Consider the following 18,507-nt stretch of genomic DNA (forward strand, 5'->3'; position numbering starts at 1 on the left):
AAAGGTAGAGAATAGGCACTGAAGCTTTCTTAAGACTACATAAATCAAAATGATACAATCCTGCTATTTAATCTTGTAGATCAGCAAACTGTTATGTTGTTAAAATGATACACATTAATGACATTATCACAAATCCTACAATTATATTCTTGCCTGTGTCTGATGCAAATAGATAGTGACATTTGCATGATAATATTATTATACATCTTTTATCATCTGCTGTCCTTTGCTCCTGCTGTCCCCTATTGGGTAGAAAAGATGAATTTATATGAAGTCAATACTTTTGCTTATTTTTAGACCTAGATGAGCAAATGATGTACTGAATGATGCCAGGAGCCAATGCTGGAGACTTAAAAGTCAAATTTGTCAAGACTTGAAGGGAATCAATTGTTGGTGGTAAGTGAAGAATTTGGAAAGCAAATAAAAATACAAGAAGAGGAAAAAGAAGTCAGTATTTCAAAGGAAATTGATAGATCAATGATCTGAATATCACAGAAAGAGCAGAAGGCAAAACATGGGATAGATGGACATGTGTGATGTAGAAGGAGACACAGGGATTTCACTACAGAGTCATCAACAAAAGTAAAAAAGAAGTCAAGGTCAAGACATTGCCCAGGGCACTACATGTGTCAGTGTGGTGTGGAGAAGATAATATTTAGAAAGACCTTGAACTTCTCCTTTCAAACAAACCCATCTTCTGATGATGGCAAAATAAAAGGAACAGTCAGAAGTTCAATAGAGAGATAAGTCCCCCCCGCACCCTTATTGGCAGCTGATACAAATGAGATTGTTGCTTTCTTTTGGAAGGTGAAAGTTTGTCAGTGAATTGAGGAACAAATTGGAACTGAAAAATCTCTACTGAACTGAAGATTGAGCAGCTGAAGAACAAAGTGATAGCTGGAGAGGAAGGAGAAGAGCAGCCCAACCAAGCTTGCCTGCATCTGCAGGGACAAACATAGCAAAAGCAAAGATCATTTCTAGTAATATCAGTGAGAAATGCTACCAAAGGGATCTGTGCAGTAAGTTGGGGAGTTGTCATGTCACCTACTAAAGAGACCCCAACAGGAGAAACCTTGCAGGAATGATCTAGAGAAGCTTTAAAAAATTCTTAGAAATGGGTTTTAGAGACTGTGAAACTTACCCATATTCTGAATATTGCTATTAGTTTAAGTGCAGAATGAAAATTGATTTTCCTGTTTGTATGAACTCTTGTGCTATCATCATATGTTAGATTATTTGTGTGTCCATTTGTGGTTTGTAAAGGCAGTTTTTTCTTCCCTGGTGAGTGCTCTCTTGATATATCGCAGTTTCATTCCCATAATACCTAAATGAATAGGAATTAGGAATTAAGCCCAAGAACTAGAGTGCGTCAAACAGATAAGTCTACCTAGAATGAAATGCAAGTTTGGGGAGCATAGTACATTTTGCTTATGCAACAGTGATTTTCCCCCCCTAAAAGTTTTCTGTAAATTGAATAGAAGTAAAACACAGAGATTAAAGTCAACGTCATATGTAGAGGATGACAGGATGTCTTTCCAAGTAGTGATCAGTGCAACTCGTACTAGCATTGCAGAGCTGAGACTTCATTTCCGTAGTGACCGATGATTAATCACCAGCTTCCAAATTGTTTTATTCGCTGGGAGTGGTTGCAAGAGCTGGCCTGGGATTTTGAACTGCTGCTAACACAAAACTTTTAGTAAACAATACAAATCCAAACAGTTGCAGTGGGACTTTGCCTTGCCTGTATTCCTTGTACTCTCTGCATCATGAGAATGGATCAAGAGCACAAAGACAGTAAGTAAATAAGAAAGGAGTATCTCAGAAAACAGAATTTTCTATACTGTTTTAACCAATGACTTACAATTTGTATTTTAGGGTGCTGATTGAGCCCTGAGCTACAATATGTACTTTGTGATTCCCTTTGTGGTGGAAAGTTGGCTCATACCAAAGCTTGGCTCTCAGAAACCGGAGGACGGATCATAATATTTGCTGAAAGACCAGTGCACTGAAAGACAGTGCAAAATTCTTTTGGCTTTTACTTGTAATTTGAGACCATTCTTAGTTTGCATTTTCTGCTACTCTTAGTGATCAGAAAGCTTAGTGATCATTTATTATCTAACCCATAAGGAAAATGTACACGTAACGGCTGAGTTATAAAAAGCTGGTTATGCAGCCCTAAGCTATTTGAAGGCATTGAATTTATAAGCATGTTTTTGTAAAAAAAAAACCAGTCAAGTTTATTTGTAAGCACATTCAAAGATAGACAACTTAATTTTAAGCACAGATGATAAATTCATTTATCTGGCTCAGAGATTTTTGCTTCCAGATATTTGCATATAAAATCTTGTTGCCAGTAAATGAACACTTCATTTTTTAAAAACAAAATTAAGATGTCAAATTGATATTAATTTCTATCCCACCGGAGACTGACATATTCAACTTTAACCATAGTGAGAATTAGGTTGAAGCCCTTATCTTTATATACAGTAACTGAGATTTTGTTTGGAAAGAAAGCAATTTTTCTGGCATCAAAAGTAGTATAAATGCTTCAGTCTGTTCAATTTACAATTGACTAGAGAAATCAAGTGGTGTAGCTTAGGCTACTTAAACATCTCTATCCACAGCAAATAAGTATGTTCCAGTAAATCATAATTATTGGAGACACTCATTGCTTTCATTTTGGTTTATACTCCTTGACTCTTACAATGGTAAAGTCGCCTCTTCATAAAGACTGAAAAAAATGGAAATATAATTGATCCTATCCAACTCTATTGAATTGTTGAATACTGTTGTTTATTCTTTATTTATGCAATCTAAGTCTGAGATCTTCAAACTTTAAGGGGCCACGTTGAGAAGGTATTTTGTGCATTCCCATAAAATGGCTTCTATGAGAGGGTTCCCCATCCATCAAATAGATATGACTATACAAGTGCTCATTTTCCAAAAGGCAACCTGATAAAGTTGAAATTTGCCCAAGTACAAAGCAGTGAGATCTGGGCTCAAAAGCTTGAAACCTACAGTTGATCCCACTGGTTTTAGTTCAAATGCCTATTTTGCATTGGAAGTTTATTTGGAAGTTGCAATAATACAGCTAGTAAAACCATATTCTACGGGTTTCAAGAATCAATGGCTTATAACTTATCAACACTGTCCAGTTGGTCCACAATGGACAGACAAATGTTTTTGGAAGGCAGAAACAGACAATATCACCCAATTTAATTGCCCACTCACTTTTAAAGTGACCTCAAGACACGTTTTTCTCCTCCATTTCGACAACGCACTTTTCCCTGCAGTTTTCATATGTAAATTACTTGATTTACAAATCAAGTAACTTCCCAATGTACAGTATATGTGTGTGTGTGTGTGTGTGTATAATTTCCAGGTGTTCTTCAACTCCAAAAGACAACCTTTACCAAGGTCCAGTTCTCCTTGTTTAATAGATGTTTCTTTTAGTTTTTCTTTTCTTTTCTTTTTTCATATTAAACTTGGTTTTTATTGAGGTGGATTAAAAATGGGTTGGATTAACAGGGTGAGAGGGAGGGGGCCACAACTTGACCTGTTGTGGAGAATAAATATGAGTTTTTAAATAGCTATACAAAAAAGCTATACAAAAGAGACCACAAAACGTCACAACATTCATTATGATGCAAGTATGTGAGAAGCAGCATGAGGTGAAGATGCTGACCTCCTACTCGGAAGATTGAGAGTTCAATCCTAGGCAGCAACAAACATTTCTCTATCAGGACACAAAGAGAAAATATCTGCTGTGAACTCCATGTAGGCATCAGGAATGGCATCCGGCCAGTAAATGCTCAGCATCACTCAGTCTCCCCAACCCCATGAAGCAAGGGATTACAGGGTTGTAAAAAGAAAAAAAATGTGAGAAGAGGTATTTGTATATAGCATCTCTTTACATACACACATATACTCACCACTGCTGCTTATATGAGTAGCCATGATTCAATATAAAGATGCTATAGATGTGCAAATTTCTCATATTTCCAGTTTCAGTGGCGGCTGATATTTGAGCAGAAAAGGATGAATTCAAGATTTTGTTTAAACCATTGATTTTATTCAGCAATTAACTTACACACTAATTCAATGTGGCTCAAAAATAGTAATTATACAATCTCTTCAGACTGATTTAAAACTTGAGTTTGATTTTTGTACATGCCATAGATAAGGTTAATTAAAGGGAAGAGTCTGTGTATGTGACTCAAGTCATTCCAAAAATAATTTCTCTAATAAAGAACAAAGTTATAAATAGTTCTGCTTGGAGAATATGCTTTCCAGAGAAGACCTGTTGCTATAGCAATCCAGCTGGGAAAATACAATACTATGTTGAAATCCAGCCAGAGAATATTCATGTGTCCTCATGTTTATTTCTATAATGTATAAAGTTGCAGCTTTGACTACTCTCATTTGAAATCAAGAGACCACTTCTGGTCATTTGGGGGGAAATGAATAGAAACAATAAAGTTTTTTGCAGTCACCATAATTACAGAATTAATTCATTTAGATATTCATTTGTATAGTAAATTAACCATTGGGAAAAATTAGCTGTACTTTGTGATTAGGAGTGATATGTCAAAATGTCAACCTAGAACTAAGGAGAAATTTCCTGACGGTTAGAACAATTCACCAGTGTGGACGACTTGCCTTCAGAAGTTGTGGGTGCTCCAACACTGAAAGTTTTTAAGAAGAGATTGGACAACCATTTGTCTGAAATGGTATAGGGTTTCCTGCTTGATCAGGGGATTGGACTAGAACAGGGGCGTCAAATTCAAGGCCCGTTGGCCAGGGGTGAAATTCAAAATTTTTCCCTACCGGTTCTGTGGGCGTGGCTTGGTGGGTGTGGCAGGGGAAGGGTATTGCAAAATCTCCATTCCCACCCCACTCTGGGGCCCGTCAGAGGAGGTATTTGCCGGTTCTCCGAACTACTCAAAATTTCTGCTACCGGTTCTCCAGAACCTGTCAAAACCTGCTGGATTTCATCCCTGCTGTGGGCTGGATCCGGTCCATGGGGTGCTTAGATCTGGCCTGCAGGGCCTCTCTGGAAATGGCAAAGGACCAGCCTGTAGTTCCTCTGCCAGTAAAAACGGAGCTTGTGAGGGCTGCGTGCGAGCTCCGTTTTCACTGGCAGAGTGCTAGCAAAACAAACTACTAGCAAAAGTGTCATTTGATCACACAAGTGACATCAAGCTGGCCACTCCCACCCTGGCCATGCCCTCCCCGCCTCCCCCGGGTCAAACACAACCTTGATGTGGTCCTTAATGAAATCAAATTTGACACCCCTGGACTAGAAGATCTCCAAGGTCCCTTCCAACTCTGTATTCTGTCAAAATAACCTAGGCATTGAAGAAAAGAATGGGTCTCCAGACTTTTTTCAGAGCAGTGAAAGTTCTGAATATTTCCACAAAAAGTCTCTTGTAGGACATCTCCATTTATAAAAAGGACTGCTGTGGAAAGTGTGGCTAGTTGTAGATGGTTATTTTCCAGAGGGAAACTGTTCAGACCAAGCAAAAATACTTTGTGGATAAATCTAAGGGCAAAGCAGAAGTGACATCTCCCATTCAAAAACACACCTGTCCCAACATTCAGGAAAAAAAGAATAATGTGTTGCAACAGTATTCTTGGAAATAAAGGTGATGCTGTAAGCCAGGAGTGTCAAACTCAAGGCCTGCGGGCTGAATTCGGCCCACGTGATGCTTATACCTGGCCTGCAGGGCCACCCTGGAAACTGCAAAGGACCAGACCGCGGTGCCTCTGCCAGTGAAAATGGAGTTTGGGAGGGCTGTGCACAGTGGCCATTTTCACTGGCAGAGGGCTGCAGGAGGTTGTCACAACTGGAAATGGAGCCCGGGGAGGCTGTGTGGGGTCCCACGAGCTCTGTTTTTGCTGGTAGAGTGCTAGCAAAACAAACTACTAGCAAAAGTGGATCCCAACCCCGCCAGATCACCACAGGTACTCCTGACACAAGTGATGTTGAGCTGGCCACACCCACCATGACCATGACCATTTGGACATGCCCACCTGGCCCCCCAAGGTCAAACACAACCCTGATGTGGCCCTCAATGAAATCGAGTTTGACACTCCTGCTGTAAGCTAACATTGTACAGCAGGCTAGTATACTGGTTATTTTCTTAAAATACCTTAAATAAATTACATAAAAAGCCCGATGAAGCATAAATAAGTACCAAGAGTGGTATCTATGGGCATACTATGCACAGCAACTTGAGGGCCTCAAAATGAAAACCTCAATTTATTAAATAACTCTTATTTTAATTAATACTTGATTAAATATATTTAATTAAACATAAACCTCACATGGAACATTTTAATTTCCCCATAATTTATGATGCACATTGTTGCCAGATATGCCTGCACATTGCTTATATAACTAATAAAATCCCATCATTCCTCATAGTGCTCATTAATATTATTACACTAACTGTACAACATATTACGCATATTTTATGGGTAATAAAATATTACCCAAAATATGGGTAATATTACCCATATTTTATACTTTAATGAATTCAGTGGAATGTAAATGCAAGTCATTATATTGGTAGGTCTTACGAATTTAGTGGCTAAATTTCCAATTCCCACAGCTATTCCCACCTATATTGTAGATATATATATAATTTTTAGTTCTGGTACAGGTAATCCTCAATTTACAACTACACTTGGGGCTAGAATTTCCATCATAAGTTCGGGCAGTCAGAAGTCAAGGCATCGTCAATTTTATGATCATTTTTACCATAATCATAAAGTGAATCACTGTAATCTTTAAGTGAATAATATAGTTATTAAGTAAATCAAGCGTTGCGCAAATCCAGTTACCCCGATGGTTAGGTGTTTTTTTTGCCAGAATCATCACAAAAGGTCATGAATTGTGATCACATGACTGCAGGACACCTCAACCAGTAGTAAATGTGTCAGTTGCCAAGTGCCCAAATGTGATCTTGTCTTGATACAATAGTCACACAGTTGTTTGAGTACAGGTCATAAACATGTTTTCCAAGGTTATTGTAACTTTGAACCATTATTAAATAAATGGTTATAAGTTGAGGACTACTTATACCTGACATTGAATTGAACAAGACAAAGCCACACAGGAAATGCTGGCTGGGGAAATCCATACATTTTAAAGTTGCTGAGGTTGACAAACATTCCTCTAGAACAGGAGTGTCAAACTCAGTTTCATTGCGGGCCGCATCAGGGTTGTGTTTGATCTTGGAGGGCCATGATGGGGGTGGCCATGGTGGGGGTGGCCAGCTGAATGTCACTTGTGTTGGGAGTGCCTGTGGTGGCCCGAGCGCTCTGCCAGTGAATATGGGTTCCTGAGCTCCGTTTTCGCTGGCAAAAAAACCTCAGGCCAATCCTTTGCTGTTTCCAGGGCTGCCCCATGGGCTAGATCTAAGCACCCCTCAGGCTGGATCTGCCCCCCGGGCCTTGAGTTTGACACCCCTGCTCTAGAACAAGAGAGCTAACTTGCATTTTGTTTTTCATTTGAATATAAAAATATAATTATAAAAATATAAAACCATTACTTAGAAGACAGATCAATTAACTGCAACAGCCCTTGAATCTAACACTGGAATAAGCTTCAGACAAGGAATGAAAGCTCTATCTAAGTTAACCAAGATCTTGGAAGTGCAGTTGTTAAGCAACTGGAGCAAAATTGGAGCTATTTGCCAATCCGCTGCAATTTACCCCAAATATTTTTGCCTCTGAGATTTCTGCTTCTAAGTTCTCATCTCCCCACTCATGGGGCACTTTTGGGAGGGGAGGTAGGGACAAAATGATAACAGGCTACCTTTCCTGTAAACAACCAGTATTTCAAGCACATTGTCTGCAGTTCCAGCAACATACACATAAGCTATGTCAGCATGCTGGGATTTTTTTCTTCCTGCCAAATCCCCAAGCTACTATTACACTCTTGCTATTTTAAAAATCTGCTTGTTGTTGAAGGGGGCGGGAAAATGGCTCAGGGGAGAAATAAAAATATGCCCATCTGTTAATAAAAAAATGTTGCAGTCTTTTCCTCCAAGACTTCTGGGTTTGGTCATTTATTGAATAGGCTAGCTGGAGGGAGAAAAGGCGGGTACACTTTAAGGATCCATAAATTTGCCTTGTTCTATAATGTTCACATCACAGAAGCAATTTTTACTTCTGCAAGGCAAATGTTTCACCACTGCTTTCATTTATTTCATCTGTTATGTAGGCAGCCAGATGTTATTCTATAGAGTACATACCCTCTGCTAGAAGCTGAACTCGTGTATCTTTGCACTTTAGATAATAATTTGCAATCAATTCACTCAGAACAACATCACACCATCAACATCTAATGAGTTTCAAATGAAAGGAGACCAGTTACATATTGTCTGTGTCCTGATGATGAGTCATACGGAAGATATACCATATTTTTTGGAGTATAAAACGCACCTTAGTTTTTGCGGAGGAAAAGCTGATTGGCAGGTGGATTGGCTTCCTGGAATACCTCCAATCAGCTGTTCCCAGAGGTGAATTTTAGCAACAGGTTCCTTGGTTGTGAACTCTGTGCCTTGCTTTTTTTTTTTTTTTTTGCTTTTTTTCCTGCCTCTGAAAGCCTCCGAAACAGAGCTTCAGAAAAAAAAGCCTCTGAAGCTCTGTTTGGAGGCTTCTTTTCTGAAGTTCTGAAGTTTCTGAGGCTTCATTTCTGATGCTTTTTTCAGCTTCTGAAACCTCCGTTTGAGAAGCTGGGTGGGGCTACATTCAGAGTATAACCCAGATTTTCACCTTCTTTTTTTGGGGAAAAAGGTACATCTTTTATTCTGAAAAATAAAGTACTTGGTGTGAATTATGAAATTTTATAGAGGTGGAAATTAAGTAAAATCTATAGGTAGTCTCCACCTATAGACTGTCTTGTTTAGAAGCTATTTGAAGTTACAACAGGTTAAAAAAAAATTGCAATAAAACTACAAGTTCATCATTTCTTATATTTTTTTAAACCTTCAGGCTTATTCAGTCAAAGTTCTCGACCAACCATCCATCTGGGTCAGAATTTTGGACCCAGTTCTGACTCTTTCCCCCCCCAGAAAAGTCCATCATGATTTTTTAAGGAAAGAGATGAACCTATATGAACCTCAAGACTTTACTCTATTTATGTATTTTACTATAGAGAGTGAAGAGAATTCACAATAAAAGTTACTGCATATTTATATTCAATTTAATGGAAGCAACCTTCATGAGACATCTTCTGCAGTTTGTGTATTTCTTCCATTCTTTTTCATGAGAAGAAAATAGAAAGATTATTTTTTGCTTTGTGAAGAATATGTGAAAGCTTTTAGCAGAAAATTCTGTTCAATCAAGTGATGAATGATGGCATCAAATCACTGCTTTACTTTTAGAAATGTACAGTACTTTGTTAGCAGGAGGCATTTCCTGCAACATCCATGGCTATATATTGTATCTTGTATGGATTTTTAAAAGGATACAAAATACTCCAGCATAGTACTTGAGAAGAAACACATTTTTCACACACAATAGAAGTTTACTAAAAATTGTTTATTTATTTTTTTAAAAAAAGCATTCACATTTGTTGAAGAAGAAGAATCAAAAGCTTCATTTCTTGTAACTCTCATTTGTTTGTAGAATTGCATTTTAGATTGCTAAAAAATCTATTTGACTGGCTGACATGTTTTTCTTTCCATACATGAATTCAATAATTTTACATTTATCTTGGAATATGAAGATGTTTCAAAGGCAAAATGAATGCATCATGCCATCAGGACAATATTTTCTGGCTTTTAGTAGACCATTTCTGACATTGTATCTTATACTGTAAATTCTCTCTCTCTCTCTCTCTCTCTCTCTCTCTCTCTCTCTCTCTCTCTCTCTCTCTGTCTCTCTCTCTCTCTCCCTCCCTCCCTCCCTCCCTCCCTCCTCCCCTCTCTCTCTCTCTCGCTGTCTCTCCCTCCCTCCCTCCTTCCTTCTCTCTGCGTCTGTCTGTCTGTCTGTCTGTCTGTCTGTCTGTCTATCTACTATCTATCTATCTATCTATCTATCTATCTATCTATCTATCTATCTATTTAAATATACTTAAACATAAACCTCACATGGTACATTTTAATTTTCCCATAATTAATGATGCACATTGTTACCTACTATGCCTGCACATTGCTTATATAACTAATAAAATCCCATCATTCCTCATGGTGTAATGGAGGCCGTTATTGGGGGTGAATCTTTGCCCCCCACGGAGAGGGCTCACAATCTGGGTGTCCTCCTGGACACGCGGCTGTCTTTAGAAGAGCATATGACGGCCGTGGCCAGGGGGGCCTTTTATCAGGTTCGCCTGATTCACCAGTTGCAGCCCTTTCTGGATCGGGACGCCCTGCGCACGGTCACTCATGCCCTTGTTACTTCCCGGTTGGACTATTGTAATGCTCTCTACATGGGGCTCGCCTTGAAGAGCACTCGGAGGCTCCAACTGGTCCAGAATGCAGCCGCGTGGGTGGTTATGGCGCAACCCGTTGTGCCCATGTGACACCCCTCCTGCGCGAGCTGCACTGGCTCCCAGTGGTCTTCCAGGTGCGATTCAAGGTGTTGGTTACCACCTTTAAAGCGCTTCATGGCATAGGACCCGGGTACCTCCGAGACCGTCTTCTGCCACCAATAGCCTCCCACCGACCAGTCCGTTCCCACAGAGAGGGTCTCCTTAGGGTGCCATCAGCCAAGTTATGTCGGCTGGCAATGCCCAGGGGGAGGGCCTTCTCTGTGGGAGCCCCAGCCCTGTGGAACGAACTGCCCCCGGAAATTCGTAAGATCTCCGACCTCCGGGTGTTTCGCTGCGCATTGAAGACCCTGTTGTTCCTCCAGGCTGGACTATCAACACAATAGTTTTAAATTGGGGTATTTAAATTTATTGGGGTTTTAAATCTGAGCCAATTTATTTAATTATTTTAAATTTTATATTGTTGTTTTGTCTGTGTTTTTAAATAGGCTGTGCACCACCCTGAGTCCTTCGGGAAGAAGGGCGGTATAGAAATAAAATTATTATTATTATTATTATTATTATTATTATTATTATTATTATTATTATTATTATTATTTGCAACACATTTATTTTATTTTACATATATATATAATAACACTCATTAATATTCTTACACTAGTTGTACAACATGTAGCATATTACCCATATTTTATACTTTAATGAATTCAGTGGAATGTAAATGCAAGTCATTATATTGGTAGGTCTTACGAATTTAGTGGCTAAATTTCCAATTCCCACAGCTATTCCCACCTATATTGTAGAAATATATAATTTTTAGTTCCGGTACACGTAATCCTCAATATACAACTACAACTACTATTGGGCCCAGAATTTCTATCATAAGTCTGGGCAATCGGAAGTCAAGGCATAATAAATTTTATGATCTATCTATCTATCTATCTATCTATCTATCTATCTATCTATCCATCCATCCATCCATCATCTATCTATCTATCTATCTATCTATCTATCTATCTATCTATCATCTATCTATCTATCTATCCATCCATCATCTATCTTGGTACTACAGAGCCTTGGTACTACAGTGGTTTAAAGCACCCTGTTATTAACACAGCTGCCTGCAATTTACTGCTGGTTCGAATCTCTCCAAGGCTCAAGGTTGACTCAGCCTTCCATCCTTTCTAAGATAGGTTAAATGAGGACCCAATTTGTGGGGGCAATAAGCTGACTTTGTATAAATATACAAAAGGATGAAGGCTATTGCTTATTGCTTAACGCACTGTAAGCCGCCCTGAGTCTCCGGAGAAGGGCGGCATATAAATCAAATTAAATAAAAATAAAAAATAAATAAAATAAAATCTATCTATCTATCTATCTATCTATCTATCTATCTATCTATCTATCTATCTATCTTTATCCATCCATCCATCCATCCATCCATCCATTCATCCGTATCAGGGGTGAAATGCAGCCGGCTCTATCCGGTTCACAGAAACCGGTAGCGCTGGCAGCAGGTGGTTCGGAGAGCCGGTAGTGCCGGCGGTGGGAGGTTCCGCCGCCCCCAAACTGGAATATTGTCACCTCCCAGTGTTGACCCTCTGTGCATGTTCAAAAGGCTTTGCTCATGTGCAGACTATGGTGCGCACACAGACAACGGCGCACACACACATTTGTGTTTGTATATGTATATGTATATGTATGTGTGTGTGTGTGTGTCTGTGTATGTGTATATATGTATATGTATATGTATATATACATATATTACAAACTATTCTCTCTCTCTCTCTCTCTCTCTCTCTCTCTCTCTCTCTCTCTCTCTCTCTCTCTATATATATATATATATATATATATATATATATATACTGGTGGTATATAAATCCTATAAAGGTCAGAATTCTTTAATTGATGGGGTCTGCAACATATCTTCCCTGCCTGACCAAAAGGGACAGAGATATTTTAATGGGATGAAGATCGTTCCATAAGTAGTTTGGCCCCATAGTTTATATGTTATGCACAAAAATAAAATGGCTGGACTAAATATATCATTCACTGTTTACATTTAAAATAGCTACCCTGGAACTGGAATCAGAACCTGAAAGTCCTTCAGTGCCCCCTATGGATCTTTTTACGCCAATTGGTCTCGATACATGGACTTTTCGTGATCATGGTATGTATACATAACCCATTGAGCTTTAATGATTGCTGCAGTTGTATAACAGCAATAAAGATGATTAGGGGGACTGGAGGCTAAAACGTATGAAGAACGGTTGCAAGAACTGGGTGGAGGTAGATGAACAGCCCTCTCTCAACAGAAGAGAAGGAATATGACATCATCTATCTCCAATCTACAACACAGTCCTTTCAACAGTTCCAAAAAGGCTCCAGACCAATTTGCACCACTCAGGTGACCCTGAGGACATAAACCTCCAGGTGGCCTTAACAACCTACTAAAAGAATGCAAATGACCAGCTGTCTGCAAGGAGTATAAATCCTTCCATTCCCCATCATCCAGTCACAGCTGAAGAAGTTTCTTGGATGAGAAATGAAACGTCTTCAAAGAAAAAACAGAAAGTCCAGTTGCCTCTTGAAAAAAAAGCATTTTCTGGGACAAGCATGGCCTAGATCAGTGGTAGGCAAACTTGGCTCTTTCACACCCTGTGGACTTCAACTCCCAGAATTCCTGACAGCTTGGCTGTCTTAGGAATTCTGGGAGTTGAAGTCCACAGGATGTGAAAGAGCCAAGTTTGCCTACCACTGGCCTAGATGACTGAGACTCTCCATAGACATTCTAATTAATTCTCATAAAAAATACTAACATTCTTTTTAGTATGCATCAATTTCTGAGTTGCTATTAGTAAAAAAGGAAAAAAGTATACTACTGAAAAATACAGCTGTTCTCATGTGACTCTAAAGATTAATAGCATAGAGTTATCTACCATATAAATCTTCCTCAGGCACCTAGTTGGCAAATACCATATAACAGAATATATAACAAAGTTATGCTGAAGATCCAGATTCAAACTCCAAATACTCTCCTGCTGATTATGTTCTATGACTTTAATTTGGTTTCAATGGTTCTACATATACTTTGCTTTTTTATTTGTATTTTGCTTACCGTTTTCTGTTGCTATTTTAATTGTGTGATTCGACCATACATATGAGATGTGTGCAAATGGAACAAATGAACGAACGAATGAAGAGATAATAAATATGATTCAGAGAATGTAGAGACACATTCACAGCAGCAGCTGGTGAGAACACCTCAAACATCATACAGTAAATCATCTGTAGAGATACCACACGAGCATAGAAAGGGAATCTGATTGAATATGCCATCAGTGCTATGAGTGTTTTTCTCTAGTATTCATCTTGTTCCCATCACTGAATGTATCTATTCATCATTATTCATTCTTCTGTGAACCTTTCCACCTAGGCAGGAAAAAGTTATTTCCACCTCCAGAGATGATGCAAAAACTTAGTGAAGAGAGGAGCAACCCTGTGTTGCTGGAGTGCAGGTAAGTAATTTTTTATTGCTTTTTCTTTTTGAAAATGTCCTTGCTATGGTTCTAGTAGTTGGCTGAGTTATATCCTTGCTCAATTTAGCAAAAGCTAAATTAAACTTGCACATTCAATGAGCTGTCATCTCCAAGCAAGACGATAGAAGACTGGACCATGTTTAAAGTCTTGGCCTCATAGGAGTCTGACAAGTACTGATAGCAATAGCACTTAGATTTATATACCGCTTCACACTGCTTTATAGCCTTCTCTAAGAGGTTTATAGAGTCAGCACATTGTCCCCAACAATCTGGGTCCTCATTTTATCGAACTTGGAAGGACGGAAAGCTGAGTTAACCTTGAGCTGGTGAGAATTGAACTGCAACTGCTGGCAGCTGGCAATCAGCAGAAGTAGCCTGCAGTACTGCATTCTAACCACTGCGCCATCACGGCTCGTAGCAGATAGCAGTTCATTTCAACATAAGTTTCTTCCTGATGCCATCCAGGCACCAGAATCTAGAAAATAAAGATTCAAAGAACACTGAAAATCATTTGTCCTTTCCATCTATATTTTATGTGCAGGTAATTCTCAACTTGCAACAGTTTGTTTAATGACCGTTCGAAGTTATAACAGCACTGAAAAAAGTGACTTACGACCATTTTTTTCACACTTATCACTGTTGCAGCATCCCCATAGTCATGTGATCAAAATGCGGCTGCTTGGCAAGTGACTCACATTTATGACAGTTGCAGTGTCCCAGGGTTGTGTGATCGTCTTTTGCAACCTTCTGACAAGCAAAGTCAAATGGTAGAAACCAGATTCACTTAGCCACCATGTTATTCATTTAACAATTGTAAGGGATTCACTTAATAAATGTGGCAAGAAAAGTGAGGAAATGGGGCAAAACTGACTTAACAAATCTCTCACCTAGCAACATAAATTTTGGGTTCAATTGTGGTCATATGTTGAGGATTACTTGTACTGAAATTAAATGGATATGCTCAGGATCAGAAATTCTGGGATGCAATGCTTTCACAATGGAGTCTTCATTAGGGCAGCCAATGTTGAACCAGCATGCCAAAATCACGTTAATCCTAAAGTAAAAAAAAAAAAAAAGCAGCATGTTATTTATTAATGAAACATGGCCAAAACCACTATGGACCAATGTGGTTCTTCATAGATGATCCTTGTTCTCTGCCAGTGGAGCTGCAAGGCTTAAGTCACCAGCTTCAATTTAGTCTTTTTTACTGGAGATGCCACAGACTGGGTGCATATATGCTTTAGAATTGAAGTGTGCTTACTGTCTCGTTAATTCCCAGGTTCCCTAGAATGACAGATGACATGGCCAGGAGTGCACTGCTCAGTTTTGTCAATTCCAAATGTTGCTATGGCAACAGAGCTGCCGGTGAGCTCCTCATTCAGGAACTGAAGCCACAGACCTTCTACAGAGTAAGTGTTTTGGGATAGGTTTCCAGGGAGTGAACAAAGCTAGGTGGGGGAAATCAATAGCCTTGCACAAGTGAGACTTCTGCAACTGACAGAAACTAGAAAAAGGTGATGTTTGTTCAGAAGTTGGACTAACTCCTGAAGCCCCATAGGGGTAAACAAAATGCTTTAATGACCTCAGTAACATTTTGTTCCATAACCACGTTGATGATGACAGATAGCGTGATCCATGAGTGAGTTAAAATGAGGTCTCAAAAGATCCAAAATGAAAAAAAAATAATTCTTTTTCTCAGACTAAGGATTCTAGAATTAACATTTGATGACAAGATGTCTTTCTCCCCAGTATCGACTGAAAACCTTTAGCGAAACAAGAGTATGTGAATGGACATTTGAGCCTTATACCAGTAAGTAAATGTTTAAAGAGATACATTTAATTCCAACTGAATCTTTTTGAAGAGTTTTTGGCAGAAAAGGGTCCAGTAATGAAATGCAACCTGTGCACACCACTTGTAAACTATCATTTGTATCTAAACATACAAATCAGCTTTAAGACTCACAGTTTCCAAATACATACATATGTGGAATTTTACATCAAATTTATCAAATATGGTGTTTGAGACAACCCTCCACAAATCCTAGTTTTATTTTAAGAAACAATTTGTCCTGAGCACCCATGAGAGACAATATTCAATGATTACAAGGGCATAATTCTCAGTAACATGGAATTAGGAGAATGTATTGGGAAAACAAAAAGAAATCTCTAAATTTCCCATTAATAAATACCAAACAAATTATAAACATTCAGTAGAATTGAAAATAATAATAATGAATATTTTAATCAAAATTATTTACTCTGTGTACATAATAGATGTAAATCATTGCCACAAAATGTTATAATGTTGTATAGAAGATATTTTGATTATCCAGATGCGTGAAATATCCTAAGAAGGATCCTAAGTAACCTCTGATCTCTGAGGTAAAAACGCTGTTTCTACAAATCTCTCTCTTCTCCCCTACATTCCTGTATATTTCAACCCATGAGAGATATTCTGAAAAAAATAATTATTCCTTTAATGGACCTTTCCCAATAGTTTTAATGATTCAAAGAGATACAACAGTGAGAACATAAACTTTTGATAGGATCATCCTACCTGATAAGATGAAAAGTGGAAGGGTAATTCACAATGGAAGTAAGGATAGGTGAGATTCTGAAGGCATGAGAGGAATCAGTCTGTGAGCAAAATGGCTAGTCTCATAAACAAACAAACAAACAAATCTAGAAGAAATTTATTGAGGAAAAAAACTGTTTGGCTCTAAATGTAAGGAGATTCTCAGAAACTGTTCAGCTGCAATATTTAGATGAATCTGGGGGCCAGATGATGAGAACCTCCCAGGAGACAAGTTATCTTCTAGTTCCTGGGGAACATCAGACTTTCATGAATAAATCTGATGACATGGTTAGAGCAAAGCTACAGGGAACCCTGCTCTCTAATTGTGCAGTCCTGAAAGAGAAGGTCCTTGTGGGGTCCTTGGTGCTCTCAGAGCTGGATGGTTTTCTTTCAGACATTTCATTGGTAGCACCCTCAGGTAATATTAAGAGTGTAGAGAAGGTCCTTGTTTTACAAGGCTATAGAAAAATTGGATTATAGAACAAGGAACATATTGAATTGTGAAAATAGAAATGCTGTGCACAATTTGGGCACTTGGCGATCAGCTTGCATTTATGATGGTTGCAGTTTCTTTCAGTCACATTATTGCAATTTGCAAACTTCCCAGATGGCTTCCAACAAGCAAAGTCAATTGGAAAGGCAGCTGGGAAGCCAATCATGTGATTCAATTAACAATCCCTGTAATAATGGTTATAAAATTTAGTCCTGTTCCTTAATGATTCACCTGTTGACTGCATTGCTTAGTAACTGAAATTCTGGTCCCAGTTGTGATCATGAATCAAAGACTATTTGTATAAGGACTAGATTAATTTATGCAAAAGAGAATCAGATAATAGATTTATTGAAAACAGTCTTGGAAAAAAATGTCCCTTTTATTTCAAAGAGATCTAAGTTCCAAGATTCAGAACAAATGATCATGATAGTCAAAGCAAGACAAGGGATAAAAGCTTTGGGCAACAATAACAATGTATGAGAATGGAATGTATATTTACAACATCATATAACAAAAGACAAGGAATAATACCTTAATTACAATTGTCAACAAACAGAGAAAATCAAAGGAAAATTCACATTTAATCTAAGACTACTAAAGAGTTACTAAAGAAGTTCAAAGAGAAAACTATTATGAATCTTTAGATAGAAGTATATGTAAGACAGTAGAGAGAAAATATATTCAGGAAATGACTCCACTAGATGGAGTGATATGACAGGCAATAGATCAGCTGTCAAATAGTAAAACACCATGAACAAGTGAAATACCTGTTTAATTGTTTAAAGCTGCAGGAGAAGATATGGTCAACAACTGCTTCCAACAGTGATTTGTCAACAAAATATGTTCTCTAGTGATTAAAAAGATTTGGAATGTATACTCCTAACAAATAAAGGAAATAGAAGAAAATGTTAAAATTATTAAACAGTTTCCTTTATTCCTCACACAAGTAAAGTGTAGTTTAAGGTCTTATAAGGAAGGTTAAACCTTATGTGGAGAGGAAAATGGAAATGAACAGGCAGATTTTAAAAATGGTAAAAGGATACATCTTTAGATAGCTACTATAAGGTGGAAAATGAAGTGAGAGAAAAAGAATATAGGACAAGTTATCTTTGTTTCATTGACTACAAGGCATTTGGTTATGTAGGCAATCCAGAATGTAGCATACAATAAACCTAATGGGTATGCAAGAACTATTCTTTACTTGTGCAAGAGTTATTCTGAGAATTGAGTTTGGTGAAATGCATGTTTAGAATAGGAAATGAGATATAGGTGCATATTGACCTCATCATATGATTTTTTTAAAGGAAGGTTGAGAAAGAAGACCCCTGATATGAAGATCAATTGAATATTTGAACACTTTTGAAACTGGCAGTGCTCATTAATTATAACTAGAGAAGCT

At 38.2% G+C, this 18,507-nt stretch overlaps 1 protein-coding gene across 2 annotated transcripts in view; it reads left to right on the forward strand.

The window, feature by feature from the left end:
• Positions 1–1,585: 1,585 nt before the first annotated feature.
• Positions 1,586–18,507, forward strand: part of SSUH2 (ssu-2 homolog) — a 51,439-nt gene continuing 34,517 nt past the window's right edge. For both annotated transcript variants that reach the window (XM_034431640.2, XM_034431641.2), the window contains exons 1-5: positions 1,586–1,794; positions 12,573–12,671; positions 13,938–14,019; positions 15,320–15,449; positions 15,790–15,850. In XM_034431640.2, coding sequence (XP_034287531.2) covers positions 1,767–1,794; positions 12,573–12,671; positions 13,938–14,019; positions 15,320–15,449; positions 15,790–15,850 — 400 coding nt within the window. In that variant the 5' untranslated portion in view covers positions 1,586–1,766. The remainder of the gene's footprint in view (positions 1,795–12,572; positions 12,672–13,937; positions 14,020–15,319; positions 15,450–15,789; positions 15,851–18,507) is intronic.

The sequence above is a fragment of the Pantherophis guttatus genome, chromosome 2 (assembly GCF_059756535.1).
Source record: "Pantherophis guttatus breed Tessera chromosome 2, ASM5975653v1, whole genome shotgun sequence".
Taxonomy (NCBI): Eukaryota; Metazoa; Chordata; class Lepidosauria; order Squamata; family Colubridae; genus Pantherophis; species Pantherophis guttatus.